Source organism: Oncorhynchus gorbuscha, linkage group LG01 (genome assembly GCF_021184085.1).
Source record: "Oncorhynchus gorbuscha isolate QuinsamMale2020 ecotype Even-year linkage group LG01, OgorEven_v1.0, whole genome shotgun sequence".
NCBI classification, from domain to species: Eukaryota; Metazoa; Chordata; class Actinopteri; order Salmoniformes; family Salmonidae; genus Oncorhynchus; species Oncorhynchus gorbuscha.
In genome coordinates, this window is record NC_060173.1 from 76,436,345 (window position 1) to 76,454,917 (window position 18,573).

Sequence of the window (18,573 nt, forward strand, 5' to 3'; positions counted from 1 at the left end):
ATAAATGCTTGCAAATACTTTGACAATCTCTACATTGCATGCCTCACCCCCTCAGTTGGAAAGTAAATACAGTATATACTTGGCCTCTTCTGCTGTGAAGAGTTTGTTCTTCTCTACACATATTTACCTGTCCTTGAGAAGGGTTCTGTTGAAGTGAACGAGACATACAATATTTGAAAGAGAAGTTTACTTGTATATCCGTAATAAAAGCCAATGTATCATTGTGCTGTGCAGGATTCTCTGTCGAGGTGTTGGAGCTCAGCTTTGTAGCTGGCGGTTGTGATCAACGACGACTTCCCCCGCGGTACGGGCACCGCCAGGCAATTACTTCACAGATGAAACGTGACAGGACGTTTGTTTGCGCCGAAGCCAGAGAAGGGAAGGAACATGGGGACGGAAAATGCGACCTACAAATAATACTATATAGTCATTTATTTAATTTGATTTGTGAAATCTACTTCACTTTTCATAGTTTGTTATGACTTAATCTTTTTCTCAGCAACACTGTTGGTATTGTAGAAGTGATTGACGGAACTGGGAGATACAACAATTGTTAAGGTTAAGCATTCTCAAATAGGGGAATTGTGGTTTTGTAGCCTGTTTTCCCAGCTGTGAGTTGAAGGACAGAACAGAACAGAAGAAGACAGGTGTGCTCCCGCACTGCAGGTCAGGGACGCCCACCACCATGGGGCCTGTTTGAAGTGTTAATGAGCTGTAAAGCTATGGGTGCTACGCTAGCTGCGGCACGCTAACCAGCCCTTAATGATTGGCTCGCCTTGGAAGGACCAACTCTATTTGTAATGAGAAATGAATTACTTCATCCCCATTTTCTTAATTTTTTGAATAGATTTAAAAAAATATATATATATTTGTACTTTTCACCCATTTTTCTCCCCAATTGGTAGTTACAGTCTGAAACTCCCGTACGGACTCAGGAGAGGCGAAGGTCAAGAGCCGCGCGCCCCCCGAAACACAACCCTGCTGAGCCGCACTGCTTCTTGACACACTGCTCACTTAGCCCAGAAGCACCAACGTGTCAGAGGAAACACCATACAACTGCCGACCGAAGTCAGCCTGCATGCACTCGGCCCATCACAAGGGGTCGCTAGAGCGCGATAGGACAAGACCGGCCAAACCCTCCCCTAACGCTGTTTACATTTACATTTAAGTCATTTAGCAGACGCTCTTATCCTGTGTCAATTGTGTGGCGCCTCATGGGTCTCCCGGTCACGGCCGGCTGCGACACAGCCTGGGATTGAACCCGGGTCTGTAGTGACGCCTCTAACACCCGTGATTCAGTGCCTTAGAGCGCTGTGCCACTTGGGAGGCCCAAATGCTGTTTTCTAAAGGCTATTTCATGCAGTTATCAGTATCAACCACTTCATTTGAATGGATGGCAGCACAGTTCTCGGTGACCTCTGTTCATCCACTCTAAATCAGTGCGTATTTAATAAGCAATGTTAATGCAAATCAGCTCTCAGGGGAGATGTTGCCAGATCCAGTCTTACTCCTCTTCTGCCTCAGCCCTCTCTTTATAGGGGATATGCTGCTGGTAGTTTCTACTGATGGATACATTGATGGCCTGTTCCTTACCCGAGGTGGTTCCTTACCCCATAATCTTCTCCCAAGTGTTGTTGGGATGGGGTTTTATATGTCTTTCGTCCCTAGTGTCATCTTCTCCCAACCTACTATAGTGGTTTGATCCTTTCCGTGCTGTGTGAGGGCATTGAAGATGGCATCACTTTACGTTAAGACAAAAGGGTTAACCTTTACGATCAGTTGTTTTACACTTTACATCACGTTGCTTTTATCTTTATGCATGTGTAACACTGTAATCACGACAGTAACACAATTTGTTTTTTTTTCATATTATTTAAGGTATTGTTTTGTTATGGCACAGTGGTGGAGTCGAGCGTTTCTTGCTATTACACATTTGGAACAAGGAACAGTCCCCATTCCTGTGGACTGTGTGCCGCGGATAGGACTGTCTTCTAATGAATAAGGTTGTGTTCAGCCGATTAGCTCCCGCTCCCATTGCAGTTCATCATTTCTCTTTGATTGAAGCCAATGGCAGTAATATGTGCTATCACCAATGAGTGTTCCTACTTGCGAGTCCTCAGATGTCTCAGTCCTTGTGAGCGTGTCCCACACGGCACCCTATTCCCTTTAAAGTGTGCTACTTTTGACCAGGGCCAATATGATAGCATTCGGGACGCATCGTGATCTGCGATGGATGTATGTGGATGTTGACTGGGAGGGAACATGGACGGCAGGACCGCTAGCTCGTAGAAACAGCACAGGAACCGGAGGAGGAGGGGGGTTGTGAGGGCTGGCTGGCAGCGGCACGGCTGTGTGATAAACACCACATGTCATTTTCTCATGGTGTTGTAGAGGGGACCTGACACAGCCCTACTGGGCACTCTGCCCATGGCTGGATGGCAGCTGGATGCTGGATGCTGGCCCTGTCAATACCAGGGATGGAGCATAGCAGGAGATAAACAAGATTGATGTGACGTTGATACTTCACCGCCATCATATTAAACGCCCCCATTATATAGTAAGTACATTCCACAATGAAATTTGCTCATGAGAGAAAGCACATGCTCGCGCACACGCACGCACACACATGCACACGCACACGCACACGCACACGCACACGCACACACACACACGCACACACGCACACACACACACGCACACACGCACACACGCACACACACACACACACACACACACACACACACACACACACACACACACACACACACACACACACACACACACACACACACACACACACACACACACACACACACACACACACACACACACACACACACACACAGAGAGATGGAAGTGTGAGTGACTGTAATTGTTGCCACTGTCATCCCCCTTATTTCCCCATCTGCTGTGTGAACCTATAAGGATGCCCTGTTGATGAATAGGCAGGCCGCTAAGCTAAAGCTAACGCTGTCCTTACCAGTGGTGTGATTGATCATTCAGTTGAGGACAGTGAAGGCAGTTCATCGGCTGCTTTAATCAGTCTTAAGCGGAAGAAGCAGCCGAGGTGCTGAGCACCGCTCGGTAATTCACTCCAGACAGGTTGCATTGTGGGAGCCAGAACACTGCCAATAGTGGCCCATTGTTATGCTAATGCTTTGTTCGTTTTTTTTTTACATCCTATTTGTTTCTAGTCATTTCGATCATCTTGGTATTTCTCGCTGGTCCTCTCCATAAAATCTATCACATTTCTACCGTTCACATTGAAATGTGGTAACCACCTGATATGGTAGAAATTGAAAAGCAACAGCTATGGGTGTGAGGCAGAATGGAATGGAAAATTGATTCAACTGAATTTATTTCCGCTTTTCTGTCTGAAAGAATAAGTAACTTTCAGTGCGGCTCTGATCACCATTTAATTCCCTTTCTTCATGAGCCGTGAAGCACTCAGGATTACGTGGAGTGGTATTTCTGTTTTGGCTTTGTTTTGCTGCTGTTTTTGCTTCGGCAAATGAGCCTGTCGTGTTCACTCTTGTGGAGAAAATCAGAGCATTCGTCTTGTTTTCAGCTCTAACGGGGAGAATCCTCAGTTGACTTTTGTGTTCTGTCTCAGCGTGTGGCCACCGGTTCACTTCTTCAGAGACTTAGCCAGCCTCCAGAGCCGACGGAAAGGTTGTGATTCTTGAGGGTTTGCAGCTGACTCCATGTTTATGCTCCGTTCCCCTTTAAAGTCGTCTTTCGGTGGGCGTCAGTCAATCAGAGCGTCATTCATGACCCCACTCTGTCACAACATGTTACTGATTACATGTTTCAAACCGCTGATGAGCCATTTGGATCAGTCTTTCAGTGAGGCCCGAGGATGCGTTCTCAATGGCACCCTATTCCTTATATAGTAGGGCCCGAACAATACCAGTGTCACGATACTCGTATTGTGGCAAGGAAACAAAACACAAAGTGGATTCCACTCTTTAGGAAAACAGCCTTAATGTTGGAAACAAACATGTTGTCATCCAGCATTTCCCCCCCCCAAGCTATATCACACACGGTATTTTACCTACAGCAGGTTTGTGTTTCCATTGTTGCCATGGGATACTGGTACACAGCCCTACCACAGTATATAGTGCACCAGAGCACAATAGGCTATGGTCAAAAGTAGTGCGCTATAAACTGAATAGGGTGCCATTTGGGATGGATGCAGGGTTAATGAACAGAACAGGAGGAAGTTCCTCATAGGAATGACCACTCATAGTCCTCTGTTTGCAACGCTGCACACTGTAGACATGGATAAAATGCTTGTGCATGAAGTCATCCACTTCGAGTGGTGAGTCCCTTTGGCTGAATGAATTTCATTGGAAGAGGGCTATCTGGGTTCTAAGTTGCGTGTTGTATGGACTGCTTTAGGCTGATCTGGTATGACTGTGTTTCCTGCCTGACTCCTGGCTTATCTTGAGCCAAGCCCATCCCTGTACACACACGCTCAGATTGGCCGGGAGTGAGTTAGATGTTGCAACATTTGTAGGATATGATTCAAGGAGGTGTGAGGCAGACAGAACATCTATAACATCCTCTGAAGATGTTCCTCCCTCATTTGAAAATCCCTTTCAAGTCATCCTATTGAGTGGTCAAGGTCTCAGCTTCTCCACACGGCTAACCTCGGACATTTATTAAGTCCCACATCACCACGTCAAGAGGTAGGTTTTACTTCTACCTCTGCGCTCTTAGGCTGTCCCCATAGGAGAACCCTTTTTGATTCCAGGTAGAACCTTTTTTGATTCCAGGTGGAACCCTTTTTGGTTCCAGGTAGAACCCTTTTTTTGTTCCAGGTAGAACTCTTTAGTGTTCCATGTAGAACCCTCTGTGTAAAGAATGCAAAAGAGTTCTACCTTGAACCAAAAAGGGTTCTACCTGGAACCAATAAGGGTTCTTCAAAGGGTTACCCTACCGGGACAGGCGAAGAACGCTTTTAGATTCTAGATAGCACCTTTTTTTCGAAGGGTATGCATTACATTGTGTGAATGTGTATACAGTATTATTATATTATTGATCTGTGTGTACATGCGTGAGAGTGTGTGTGTGTGTGTTTGTGTGTATATGTGTGTGTACGAGTGTGTGTGTGTCTACGTACTGCAGATGCATGCCGCGGCGTGTACGCGCATGCATACGTGTGTGCGTTATGCACGCGCCGTGTGTGTGTGTGTTCGAGACGAGCTCCAGCGCGTGCTGAGATTACATTCCTTAGCTTTTGGGGTGTGTCAAACAGAGTAAAGTGTTTTCAGCTGTCGAGCCTGTTCAGCTCAACAGAAAGTCACATGTTTAGGGATCCAATAGTAGCCTTGTGTGTCAAAGAAAGCATCAGGTATGTACACACACATGACTCTCTTTGCCATCCTCTTGAATCTTTGATGTGAGGTAAAACCTCAGAATACGTAAGTCATTTTACTGGGAGATTTTCAAAGGAAATTGAATGACACAGAATTGGCTCAGCGGGGTATTTCTGTGCTCTAGGGCCTATGTTGTGAAGCATTTGTGGAGTACTTGAACTTGTTTGTGTACAACACATCCTATAAAAAACAGATGACTCTAGTCCTGGCTATCTAAGCATGTGTGTTTTGTCTGCGTAATAGTTTGTGCTGGGGCTTTCAGAATACGTCTTTGACAACTACTTGGTAAGAAATATGTTGCAGTCTTGCTATAGCCTGGATAAATGCTCTATTTTGGCCCGAGATACAATTATAATGAATGTCTTTGTTCTTTTTTTTGGGGGTGGGGGGGGTTCTTTATCAGTGCTGAAATATGGCATCAGCCTCACTTTAGTGAAGTCTGAAAAGGCAACTCGAGACCATTAATATCACTTTTATTTAGCTAAGTCAATATGCTTTTTGAAAGAGGCAATTAAGCATTGTGGGTCTTTGGGGACATTACAGCGGCTGCTTTGTGCTGTGTAATGGAGGTCTCTTCATGTTCCATGCTGACCTGGCTGGCGGGTCATTGCACATGACTAAGGCACCAATCAGTTGACTTATAGAGGAGTTAATTATGCCCCCCCCCCCCCCCTTGTCCTCACGCCGGCTTAAGAAGTCCAGAGGAACGAATGATAGGAGGGGGGGTTGCCTTGTTGCTGGTCCAATTAGCACCCTTATGGGGAAAACCACATGAATGTCAGGTGATGACATGCGATCTAACGTGAAGTGAATGTGATGAGATGTAAAGCAACAGGTGGTAACGTGAAACTACACGTGAAAACATGTCACCACATGTGAAGTGTTCTAAAAACATGTGAAATTCCCCTTGAAATCATGTGGCTTTCCACACGTGAAATCATGTGGTTTATCCGTAAGGGACAGATAGAGACAGATATTTAATTTAGACAGATGTGGGTTTCCATAGACGTTTAAACACCTTACCTAATTTAGTATTGAAAGTAAGGGGAGCACCATATTGTGGTAGGCTTTCATTCCAATTACTGTGAGTAGCTAGCTTGAGGCAGCTCACAACTCTATTTGCGCTGTGCATTTCCCAGGCTTTTAACTTCAAGACTGCTGCTCTGCTGAGACGTTCTGCCTCTGAAATTCAGGCTGATGTATAATTATATCTGAGCTCTGGTTTTCCCCTCCACGTTTCTTTGTTCAACAAATGTGACCTGGTTAATTTGGGTGTCAGTCAGCCTTATGAAGCCTTCTTCTCCGCAGTTCTTCCCTTCGTTGACTAACGTTCCAATGTGTATTTTGACCTGGTATTTTGACCCAGGTGACGAGAAGGGGGTTGTCTACAGTTTGTAGATGGGTAATGAACGGTGAAGGGATATGCCTGTCTGCCACTATGTTTTTTTTTGTTGTTGCTTTTCTGTGCTCCCTGGGGAGGACGCGAGGCAGGAGGCACAGCTTCTATTTCGATTGCATAACAGAAGCTTAGAAGAGTGGCTGCACTATGAGGTCACTGACTGGACTACTAGACCATGTGACCTGATTGGTGTCGGTGGGAATTACGTGGGGTCAGGCGAAACGGTTTCTTGGCAGAGCGAGAGATGCTGAGGATTTTAATAGCTTAGGAAAAAGATTTTGGATTTGACTTGTCAAGGCTCCTTGGCCGAGTAGCCAGTTGGTAGCAGGCTAATAATGTTTACAAATGCTCATTGTTTTGTTGATTCCATGACCCTTGGGGCACTTCCAGCTCCAGTTTATATCACGTGCCCAGTAGATGGTGGGAAGAGGTCGAATTAGCCCAGTGTTTTGGCCAAAAGAAATGGATAAGCTGACCAGGGGTTAGTTGTGTGTGTAAGTGTGCATGCGCGCGAGGCTGTCCGTCCCTGTCTTTCTGCCTGTGTAAATGGGGGGATGTCACCTAGGGAAAGCTCTTTACTCCAGACAGATTTATTTTTTGCCATGGTAGGTTTTGACTCACACAGAAGGCACAATAATCCTCACTAGATATTGAGTCCCACTGGAAGTCCAAAAGTCTGTGTGTTTTATTGACCATGTTTATGTCTTGGGCTTAAACCAGAGGAAATGACCAGGTTCATAATGGCATGGGCCCGTCTATTTGTTCTGAGTAACTTCACCTGGATCCTGTGAACTCCTCTGGTATTGTCTCGGAGGCATTATCCTAATTACGGCATTTAAAGCCGCGCTGATTGCATTTGACTCCATGTGCATTATGGGTACTTGGCAGGCAGCCTCTAGCTGGGCTTTGAAATTACCAGACGCCAAATAACACCTGCAGAGACCTGATGCACAGCAGTATTTTTTTTATTTTTACAAAGCCACTAGTTCATTCAGGTGTTTTTTCTTTCTTTCTTCTCGTCTCGGTTTGAAGGAAAACAACAGAGGTAATCCTGAAGAACCTGCCGGGTCAGCAGCGCCACTCTAACTGCCAGGTAGTAGCCGGGGTAGTGTGCAGCAGAGCTGTTGTATGTACTACACTCTCTGGAGCCTGATCTGGGAGCAGCCGAGAACCCTGAGCTGAGAGGAGTTAAGTACTCCTGTCCCAGATAGGATGGGGAATTTCAGAGGTAAGCTACGATACAAATCATCATTTTCCTTTTGCTTCCGGGGGACCCGCGGATTTGGTTTGCCGAAGCACATTTGTTTTCTGATTTACCCCCACTCTGCTCGGGTGGGCAGTTTCCCAACCTTTAATTTATTTTCAAGGAAATGTGTCACGAGTCGTATTGCATTGCCTCAGTCTTCCTATGTTTCACTCTGAATTTATGACGTTGGCTTTGGTTGTACTCATCTGTTTGTTGGAGAGTTATGTTACATGTTCTCCGTAAAAAGTAATACTATTAATTTCAAGAGCGCTGCTGCATGTAAAGTGCATTCTGAAAGTATTCAGACTAGAGTTCGACCGATTATGATTTTTCAGAGCTGATACTTTCTACCGATTATTGGAGGACCAAAAAAAAGCCGATACCGATCAATCTGCCGATTAAAAACAAATGTATTTGTAATAATGACAATTACAACAATACTGAATGAACACTTATTTTAACTTAATATAATACATCAATAAAATCAATTTAGCCTCAAATAAATAATGAAACATGTTCAATTTGGTTTAAATAATGCAAAAAGCAAGAGTTGGAGAAGAAAGTAAAAGTGCAATATGTGCCATGTAAAAAAGTTCCTTGCTCAGAACATGAGAACATATGAAAGCTGGTGGTTCCTTTTAACATGAGTCTTCAATATTCCCAGGTAAGACGTTTTAGGTTGTAGTTATTATAGGAATTATAGGACTATTTCTCGCTATACCATTTGTATTTCATATATCTTTGACTATTGGATGTTCTTATAGGCACTTTAGTATTGCCAGTGTAACAGTATAGCTTCCGTCCCTCTCCTCGCTCCTACCTGGGCTCGAACCAGGAACACATTGACAACAGCCACCCTCGAAGCAGCGTGACCCATCGCTCCACAAAGGCAGCGGCCTTTGCAGAGCAAGGGGAACAACCACTCCAAGTCTCAGAGCGAGTGACGTTTGAAACGCTATTAGTGCGCACCCTGCTAACAAGCTAGCCATTTCACTTCGGTTACACCAGCCTCATCTCGGGAGTTGATAGGCTTGAAGTCATAAACAGCTCAATGCTTGAAGCACAGCGAAGAGCTGCTGGCAAAACGCACAAAAATGCAGTTTGAAGGAATGCTTATGTAACAGAATAACTTTACGTCCGTTCCCGTCGCCCATACCCGGGCGCGAACTAGGGACCCTCTGCACACATCGACAACAGTCACCCACGAAGCATCGTTACCCATCGCTCCACAAAAGCCGCGGCCCTTGCAGAGCAAGGGGAACTACTACTTCAAGGTCTCAGAGCAAGTGACGTAACCGATTGCAACGCTAGCTAGTGCGCACCGCTAACTAAGCTAGCCATTTCACATCCGTTACACTTACAAGCCTCCTGCTGCCTACCACCGCTCAGTCAGACTGCTCTATCAAATCATAGACTTAATTATAACACAATAACACACAGAAATACGAGCCGTAGGCCATTAATATGGTCGAATCCGGAAACGTATTCTTTCAGTGAAATACGGAACCGTTCCGTATTTTATCTAACGGGTGGCATCCATAAGTCTAAATATTCCTGTTACATTGCACAATCTTCAATGTTATGTCATAATTACGTAAAATTATGGCAAATTAGGCGGCCCAAACGGTTGCATATACCCTGACTCTGCGTGCAATGAACGCAAGAGAAGTGACACAATTTCACCTGGTTAATATTGCCTGCTTAACCTGGATTTCTTTTAGCAAAATATGCAGGTTTAAAAATATATACTTCTGTGCATTGATTTTAAGAAAGGCATTGATGTTTATGGTTAGGTACAGTCGTGCAACAAATGCGCTTTTGTTAAATCATCCCACGTTTGGCGAAGTTGGCTGTCTTTGTTAGGAAATAGTCTTCACAGAGTTCGCAACGAGCCAGGTTAGCAGGCAATATTGACTAAATATGCAGGTTTAAAAATATATACTTGTGTATTGATTTTAAGAAAGGCATTGATGTTTATGGTTAGGTACACATTGGAGCAAGACAGTCCTTTTTCGTGAATACGCACTGCATCGATTATATGCAATGCAGGACACTCTAGATAAACTAGTAATATCATCAACCATGTGTAGTTAACTAGTGATTATGATTGATTGTTTTTTTATAAGATAAGTTTAATGCTAGCTAGCAACTTACCTTGGCTTCTTACTGCATTCGCGTAACAGGCAGTCTCCTCGTGGAGTGCAATGTAATCAGGTGGTTAGAGCATTGGACTAGTTAACTGTAAGGTTGCAAGATTGAATCCCCGAGCTGACAAGGTAAAAATCTGCCATTCTGCCCCTGAACAAGGCAGTTAACCTACCGTTCCTAGGCTGTCATTGAAAATAAGAATGTGTTCTTAACTGACTTGCCTAGGTAAATAAAGGATAAATATAGGTGTAAAAATAAAATGAAAATCGGCCAAATCGGTGTCCAAAAATACCGATTTCCGATTGTTATGAAAACCTGAAATCGGCCCTAATTAATCCTCCATTCCGATTAATCAGTCGACCTCTAATTCAGACCCCTTCACTTTTTCTACATTTTATTACGTTACAGCCTTATTCTAAAATGGATTCAATCATTTTTCCCTCTCTTTAATCTACACACAATACCCCGTAATGACAAAGCAAAAACAGGTTTTAATACATTTTGTATAAAAAAAATGAAAAACTAATATCACATTTACATAAGTTTTCAGACCCTTTACTCAGTACTTTGTTGAAGCACCTTTGGCAGCAATTACAGCCTCAAGTCTGATTGGGTATGACACTACAAGCTTGGCGCACCTGTATTTGGGGAGTTTCTCTAATTCTTCTTTGCAGATTCTCTCAAGCTCTGTTGTGTTGAATGGTGAGCATCTCTGCACAGCTATTTTCAGGTCTCTCCAGAGATGTTTGAACGGGTTCAATTCCGGGCTCTGGTTGGACCACTCAAGGACATTCAGATACTTGTCCCAAAGCAACTCCTGCATTGTCTTGGTTGTGTGCTTAGGGTTGTTGTACTGTTGGAAGGTGAACCTTCGCCCCAGTCTGAGGTCCTGAGCGCTCTGGAGCAGGTTTTCATCAAGGATCTCTCTACTTTGTATCCTTTCATCTTTCCCTCGACCCTGACTAGTCTCCCAGTCCCTGCCACTGAAAAACATCCCCACACCATGATGCAGCCACCACCATGCTTCACCGTAAGGATGGTATTGGCCAGGTGATGAGGGGTGCCTGGTTCCCTCCAAATGTGACACTTGGAATTCAGGCCAAAAAGTTCAATCTTGGTTTCATCAGACCAGAGAATCTTGTTTTTCATGGTCAGAGTCCTTTAGGTGCCTTTTGGCAAACTCCAAGCGGGCTGTCATGTGCTCTTTTACTAAGGTGTGGCTTCCGTCTGGCCCCTCTACCATAAAGGCCTGATTGTCAGAGTGCTACAGAGATGGTTGTCCTTCTGGAAGGTTCTCCCATCTCCACAGAGGAACTTTGTGCACTGTCAACCGTGGGACCTTATATAGACATGTGTGTGCCTTTCCAAATCATGTCCAGTCAATTGACCAATCAACATCTCAATAGAAACAGGATGCACCTGAGCTCAAATTCGAGTCTCATAGCAAAGAGTCTGAATACTTCTGTAAATAAGGTATTTCTTTAAAATAAATTGTAATACATTTGCAAAAATGTCTTAAAACCTGTTTTTGCTTTGTCATTATGGGGTATTGTGTGTAGATTGACGAGAAAAATATATAATTGAATCCATTTTAGAATATGGCTGTAACGTAAAGTGATGGCGTCTGAATACTTTTCGAATGCACTGAACATGCACACTGAACATGCACACTGTACATGCACAAAGGCCATTCCAGATACTTTGTCTGTGGTGACAAAAGCAGACTTGTTTTTCTCACTGACAGGGACATGCTAGCTGAATGGCATTCTCTCTAATCCTTTCCATAGTATAGGGTTTCAACAGAAACCGACTGAGCCCTGACTACTCTTGCTGGGTTGGTCTCTTCTGCCAGTTTAAAAAAAAGAAATCCTGGACAATGCTGTCTTTTTTTGCTCTTGTTTTTGTAACTGTCTTGACTCGGGGAGCAGGGAGAAGGAGCACACTCAAATTGAAACTGCAACTCTCTAGTTTCTTGTCACTGCTCTATTTCATAGAAACTAATGACAAGAGATTCTCCTTGGGACAAAAGGGTGTGTAACAACTCGGGGGGGGTGCTTTCCTCTGTTTGACACATTTCTGTAACCCTGCTACCAACATGCCTGCTTGTAGTAATATCCCATGTCTGCCTTCATTAACCAGACACGTGATCCGATCAGCTGTCACCATGAAATACTCACGCCTCTGTGTGGTGACAACATGCTAGAATACCACGGGGTCACATATCGGCCAAATGTCTGCGGGACCTACCACACGTAGCAGGGCTAGCCTGGCTAGTCTTCGCAGGACAGGAGCTTCCCATCCAGGGCTTGTCTGTCTCTACTGTAAACAGCCCAGTGATCCTCTCTGCTGGCTTGCTGGCTGTCAGCCTGTGTTAACTGATTCATGTACTTGGTATGTTGTGGTGTGTGTGCGCCTCCAGTAGTAATGTACTTCATAACTTTAATAGTGTATGGCACTTTTGGCATAATACGCCAGAACGACTCCACCAATCACCAGCTGACTACCATAATGAATGAGGTATATTAAAAGAGACAGTTTCATGGAGGTCTTATTGAGTTATGCTGGGAGGGGTGGTGCTCTGGTTGGTGTAAAGGTATTGCTTAATGACGCTTTCCAGAAGCCAATATCTGGGCAGAAATTGACCGGCATTGGCCCTGGTGCTTAACCATCCTGTCTGGCTCAACAGGCTCCTTCAGGTAAATATTAATCAAAGAACGGCCTTCCCATACATTCCCCTGGTGTTTGGCCTGTCAACAATTATAATGAAGGCCACAACTACTTGCGCTCTGACTTTTTCATTTCAATCCTGTCGCCCAGGACCGAGGTAAGAAGAAGAACGTGTTATCTCTTCCTTACGTGTTTTCCTCTGTGGTGCCGCCGCACGCTCAGGGAATTGTGGGAAGTCGAATTTCCTTTTTGGACACTTGAAGATGTTGTGTGTTTGTCTGGGTTGTTTTTTTTTGTTTTTTTTAATGAGTTTGACACATATCATCACTGAAGTTATTTGTTGCGTTAAGTCCATATGGAATTGACTCGCTGGCTGTCTATCTTTGGAATGATCCATCTGGCATGCGTGGGTGTGTCTATGTGTGTGTTAGCTTACTGTTTTAGTATTGTCAGTGAATATATGACCAGATTGTGTACTAAGTGGGTTCTGTGCACACTTGCGTGCTTGTGTGTCTTATTGTATCTATCGACTGTGCCAATGGTCTTTGGATGGTATGGTCGTGTGTAGTGTGCACGCAACGACACACATATGTCCACATGTATGTGCCACGAGGACCATGTTGGGTGACCAGATTGTTTGTGTGCCTACAGGAGGAATGCCAGCTCCTGAGCAGAGCCCAGTGACGGAGGAGGGGCTTCTGCTGACCGTCAGAGAGGGAACCCAACACACCAACAGGAACATGGAGGCTGACACCACCGCCAACAACATCCTGGCCTCCGTCAAAGAGCAGGTACAGCAAATCCAATAGCACCTATCTTACTGTATCATTGCACAGAGCAGGAACACAAACCTCTGTCACACCTCTCGCACTGTAACACAGCCCGATAGAAGGTACACAAACCTCTGTCACACCAACCATATTGCACCACTGCTAAAGAGCAGGTACAGTCAGGCTGTACTTTATCCCTGCAATCTTAGACACACCCACGCTGTATCAACAGTGGTACTATCGTTTACCTAGTGCGAGCTGGCCCAGATCACTGTAGAAAGTGCCTTGTCAAGAGGTTGTCGTTTTTACCATGACATTTATCACGAGACTCTTCGCAACCGTTTGTGAACACAGCTAACAAGCTCAGAATGCTTTGTCCTTTGACCATTAGCCGTCAGTCCTAGCTGGCGGTCGGTAGGAACCGGGGACCAAGTTATGTCCGGCGGTGCTGCGTGTCCACAATCATGAGAGCCATCTAGTGCAAACAGAGAGATTAGCCATCTGTGTCAGGACACGCTCTGACTCACAGTCCTCCCTCTGCTGCTCTCTCGCTCTCCCCCTTCCTCCCTGGCAGCGCGTCACACTCCCATTGTTTACCCAAGTCAACAGGAAGGAGAGTTCCATTGGAGAGCACCTGTCAATGTCACTTCCTTCCCCCGGAGTGCTCATCTGCCTGGCCGCTCCTCCTTAGGCTTAGTCAGGACAAGAAGGCAGTAAGTGAGGCAGGGAGGGAGAGAGAGAGAGAGAGAGAGGAGAGAGAGAGAGAGAGAGAGAGAGAGAGAGAGAGAGAGAGAGAGAGAGAGAGAGAGAGAGAGAGAGAGAGAGAGAGAGAGAGAGAGAAAGAGAAAGAAAGTGACCGAGGGAGAGAGAGAGAGAAGAGGAAGAGAATGGCAGAGAGGAAGAGAGAGAGAGAGAGAGAGAGAGAGAGGAAGAGAGAGTAGCCATAGAGAGTTCTGTACTTTAAAACGCTGGATGGAGACATGCCTCGGAGGCAATTCTTGTTTGGGATTTGGGAGAGTGTAAATTAATCCGTCCTCAGTGTTTAAAAGGAGTTGGAGAGAGAGACAGAGGGAGGGAAAGGAGGAGGAAACCGGGTGCCTTGTGGAGGTCGCCGTTGTTGTTGGGGTTGTAGTTATTTTCCTGGTTCTGCATGAGTCTTTCCTGTGATTGTGAGGCGGCAGACCTTCGAGGGATCCTGCCTGGTTTAAACATGCTAACCTGTGCCTGTGGACAGGCTTATGACGAGTGCTTGCATGGTGAGTCAGTATGCTAACCCCCCCCTATATTTCTGTTAAAACTTCTCCATGTGCGTCTTCACCCTGCTCTGCCCAATGCCCAAACAAGGACAGGCTGGCCAGGATTTCTTTGATTGCGTTCTCTGTTCATTTTGGAGTTGTGCCTCCTCCGCTCCTGACTGCTAATGAGCCAGAGAGTGTTTGATGTTAATGTCAGGGTTTTCAGACGGGAACTGCTAGTTATTCCCGGGCCGCGTCCCAAATGGCATCCTATTCGCTATGTAGTGCACTACTTTTGACCAGAGCCAATCACGCACTGCATTGGTAACAGGGTGCTATTTGGGACGCTGTCTGGCTTTGCTGCTCCCTCTTTAGTCTTTACTGTTCTCTGACCCACTATCTGTGTGACACCTCCATAATAGCTTATTACAGCCACCATTTCAGCTTATTACAGCCACCATTTCAACTTATTACAGCCACCATTTCAGCTTATTACAGCCACCATTTTTTTGCTCTTTCACACTCATCTCACTCAGAGACTTTGGGAGTTTTATTTCGTCTCTTGTTAAGACCTCGAAAGGTTTTTGAAATTAACTTAACTCTCTGGCCGTTACCGAATACCCGTACTTGCTTTCCAAATATTAGACTGTTTGAGTATGCGAAAATAGCATGCAACATAAAAATTAAAAAATCAAGTATACTTTAAATGCCCGGATGTCATACTCTTTTCTGCTTTGACAACAGCTGATTAATAATGTATGGGGATGCGCTTCCGAAATCAACGAATAACGGGGAAACAAAGCAATCGCAAATGACGCGTTCTCAGCTGCGAAAATGGAGTATATGTGAATTTTCAAAAATCGAGTCTGTTTTAAATCGAGTATGGTTTAAGAATGGTTTAAATGCCAGGATGTAATACTCATTTCGGCTCTTCATCTGGTGGAATTCGATGCACACTTTTACACAATGCATTGGAAGAGTTGGGCTGCGAGTGACAAGCCCTAGCGCTCTTCAAGTAGCCAAACAATAGTGAAGCTTCTGTGGTGGTATTCAAATGCAAGCCAAGTATTTTTTGTTCTCCTTAATCACGAGAATTGCATCGTAGGCTACATCTTTGAAAACAGAAGTCTTTTTTAAAAGCGGGTTTCTGTTTTTCCTCATTGAATTTTGTTTTTGTTTTGTTCTCTTGGCCCTCGTCATCGCTTTTAAACTAAATCTTTCGATTTCTGAATGTGTCGGCACCGGAGATTCGGAATGTGGATACGATATTGATGTCATGTTTATCAGGCGTTTTGATTTGAACATGTGGATTGTTTTAGTTTTATAGGCTACCTATTTAATTATTTAGTTTACGTATGTAACAGCACTTTGGTTTCATGAATAAATATGTTGAAATGGAACCAAATGATCTGTTTCTGTCTTCAGTCCTGTTTCAATAGGATAGATGGGCAAAATCAAATCAAATCAAATTGTATTTGTCACAAGAGTGTCAATTTGTCGGTCCTCCTTTTCCTGTAGTCCACAATCATCTTCTTTGTCTTGATCATGTTAAGGGAGAGGTTGTTATCCTGGCACCACACTGCCAGGTCTCTGACCTCCTCCCTATAGGCTGTCTCATTGTTGTCGGGGATCAGGCCTATCACTGTTGTGTTGTCAGCAAACTTAATGATGGTGTTGGAGGTGTGCATGATCATGCAGTCATGAGTGAACAGGCAGTACAGGAGGGGACTGAGCACGCACCCCTGAGGGGCCCCCATGTTACGGATCAGCGTATCAGATGTGTTGTTACCTACCCTTACCACCTGGGGACGGCCCTTCAGGAAGTCCAGGATCCAGTTGCAGAGGGAGGTGTTTAGTCCCAGGGTCCTGAGCTTAGTGATGAGCTTTGTGGGCACTATGGTGTTGAACGATGAGCTGTAGTCAATGAATAGCATTCTCATCTAGGTATTCCTTTTGTCCAGGTGGAAAGAGCAGTGTGGAGTGCAATAGAGATTGCACCATCTGTGGATCTGTTGGGGCGGTATGCAAATTGGAGTGTGTCTAGGGTTTCTGGGATAATGGTTTTGATGTGAGCCATGACCAGCCTTTCAAAGCACTTCATGGCTACAGACGTGAGTGCTACGGATCGGTAGTCATTTAGGCAGGTTACCTTAGTGTTTATGGACACAGGGAGACTATGGTGGCCTGCTTGAAACATGTTGGCTAAAGTATATATATATATATATATATATATATATATATATATATATATATATATATATATATATATATATATATATATATATATATAGTACAAATGTGATAGTTTGCCTATAACCAGCCTGAGTAGGCCTATAACTCCATTCCTATTTTATTCAGAGTTTAGAGAAATTAATCAGTTACACAGGTGGGCCCAGGTGACAATAAATAAAATCAAAAGCTTACCTTAAGAGTTCTAGTGTTGTGTTGGATAGTCATTGCCAGCTAGCTAACATTTGAGCCTGGTGTTTGAGTAGACTAAACTAGCTATCTGCATTTGCTAGCAAAGTGAAAGTGAAAAAAAGCTCTCTCCCTCATTCTCTCTCTCTCATTGAGTCATCTACTCATCACATTTTATGCACTTCAGCGCTAACTTGCTGTAGCTTATGCTTTCAGTACTAGATTCATTTGCTGATCCTTTGGGTGGACAACATGTCAGTTCATGCAGCAAGAGCTCTGATAGGTTGGAGGACGTCCTCCGGAAGTTGTGTACGTTTATAGAAGGGGATGAGAACCAAGAACCTCCTAGGTATTGTATGGAAGTCAATGTAGGAGCTAGCTGTCGTCTGGCTAAACCATGGTGCTACCCTACAGAGTGCTGTTGAGGCAACTGTAGACCTTCATTGCAAAATAGTAGTTTCATTTAAAAATTATAACTTTTTTAACATTTTACTATTTTTATGAAATTCACTTAGGATGATTTTTTTATTTGACCTTTATTTAACTAGGCAAGTCAGTTAAGAACAAATTCTTATTTTCAATGACGGCCTAGGAACAGTGGGTTAACTTGCTTGTTTAGGGGCAGAGCGACAGATTTGTACCTTGTCAGCTCGGGGGTTTGAACTTGCAACCTTCCGGTTACTAGTCCAACGCTCTAACCACTAGGCTACCCTGCCGTCCTCCTTTTAGTACGCTGTTATGGGTATTCAGACATGGCCTCTCTCTCTAATATTTATTATCTTATTGTAATTTAATTTAGCTGAGCGGGTGTTTTTGTATATAATCTAAGACCTACTTTCTTATCAATTACTTCTGAAGTGGAATGAAGCTGGAGACTGAAGGGAAGCCACAGAATGGCACTCAGCCAGTCAACTTCTCATATTCTGTGAATTCAGCAAAACCCCCATGTTTTTTAATGCTTTTTCTGCCACATTAGCAAGGTTATCCCTGTGAACTGAGCGCTGGAGCACTGTATTGTGGGCTTAAGACAATAACACAGTGAATCATCACAGTGAAACGTGAGCCTTTTTTCTCTCAATTCGAAAGCTTAGGCTACCCTTAAGTTAGTAAAGGCAACATGGAAAATGTGGTAGAATATGCGAGAACAGAAGAAAAGTGTACTCCTACTCCCAATCTGATGTGCGGGGGAAAGCTGGCTGATTCAGAGTTATCCTCTACTATGGACGTTGTCCTGCACGGCCGAAGGGTCCAATATGCCCTGCAATAATGAAAGGCAGGAAAAGAGGAGGAAGTTGCTGTATGCGTTCAT

The 18,573-nt window shown here is 44.3% G+C and overlaps 1 protein-coding gene across 6 annotated transcripts in view; it reads left to right on the top strand.

Moving 5' to 3' along the window:
• The window catches only part of LOC124042212 (plakophilin-4-like), a 119,150-nt gene that overhangs the window by 8,709 nt on the left and 91,868 nt on the right, over positions 1 to 18,573 (top strand). For 3 of the 6 annotated variants that reach the window (XM_046360630.1, XM_046360638.1, XM_046360643.1), the window contains exon 2: positions 13,493 to 13,632. In XM_046360630.1, coding sequence (XP_046216586.1) covers positions 13,493 to 13,632 — 140 coding nt within the window. Of the gene's footprint in view, positions 1 to 4,535; positions 4,692 to 7,812; positions 8,009 to 13,492; positions 13,633 to 14,482; positions 14,868 to 18,573 lie in introns of those variants that run through there. The other 3 variants (XM_046360647.1, XM_046360654.1, XM_046360657.1) reach the window with 3 other exon arrangements.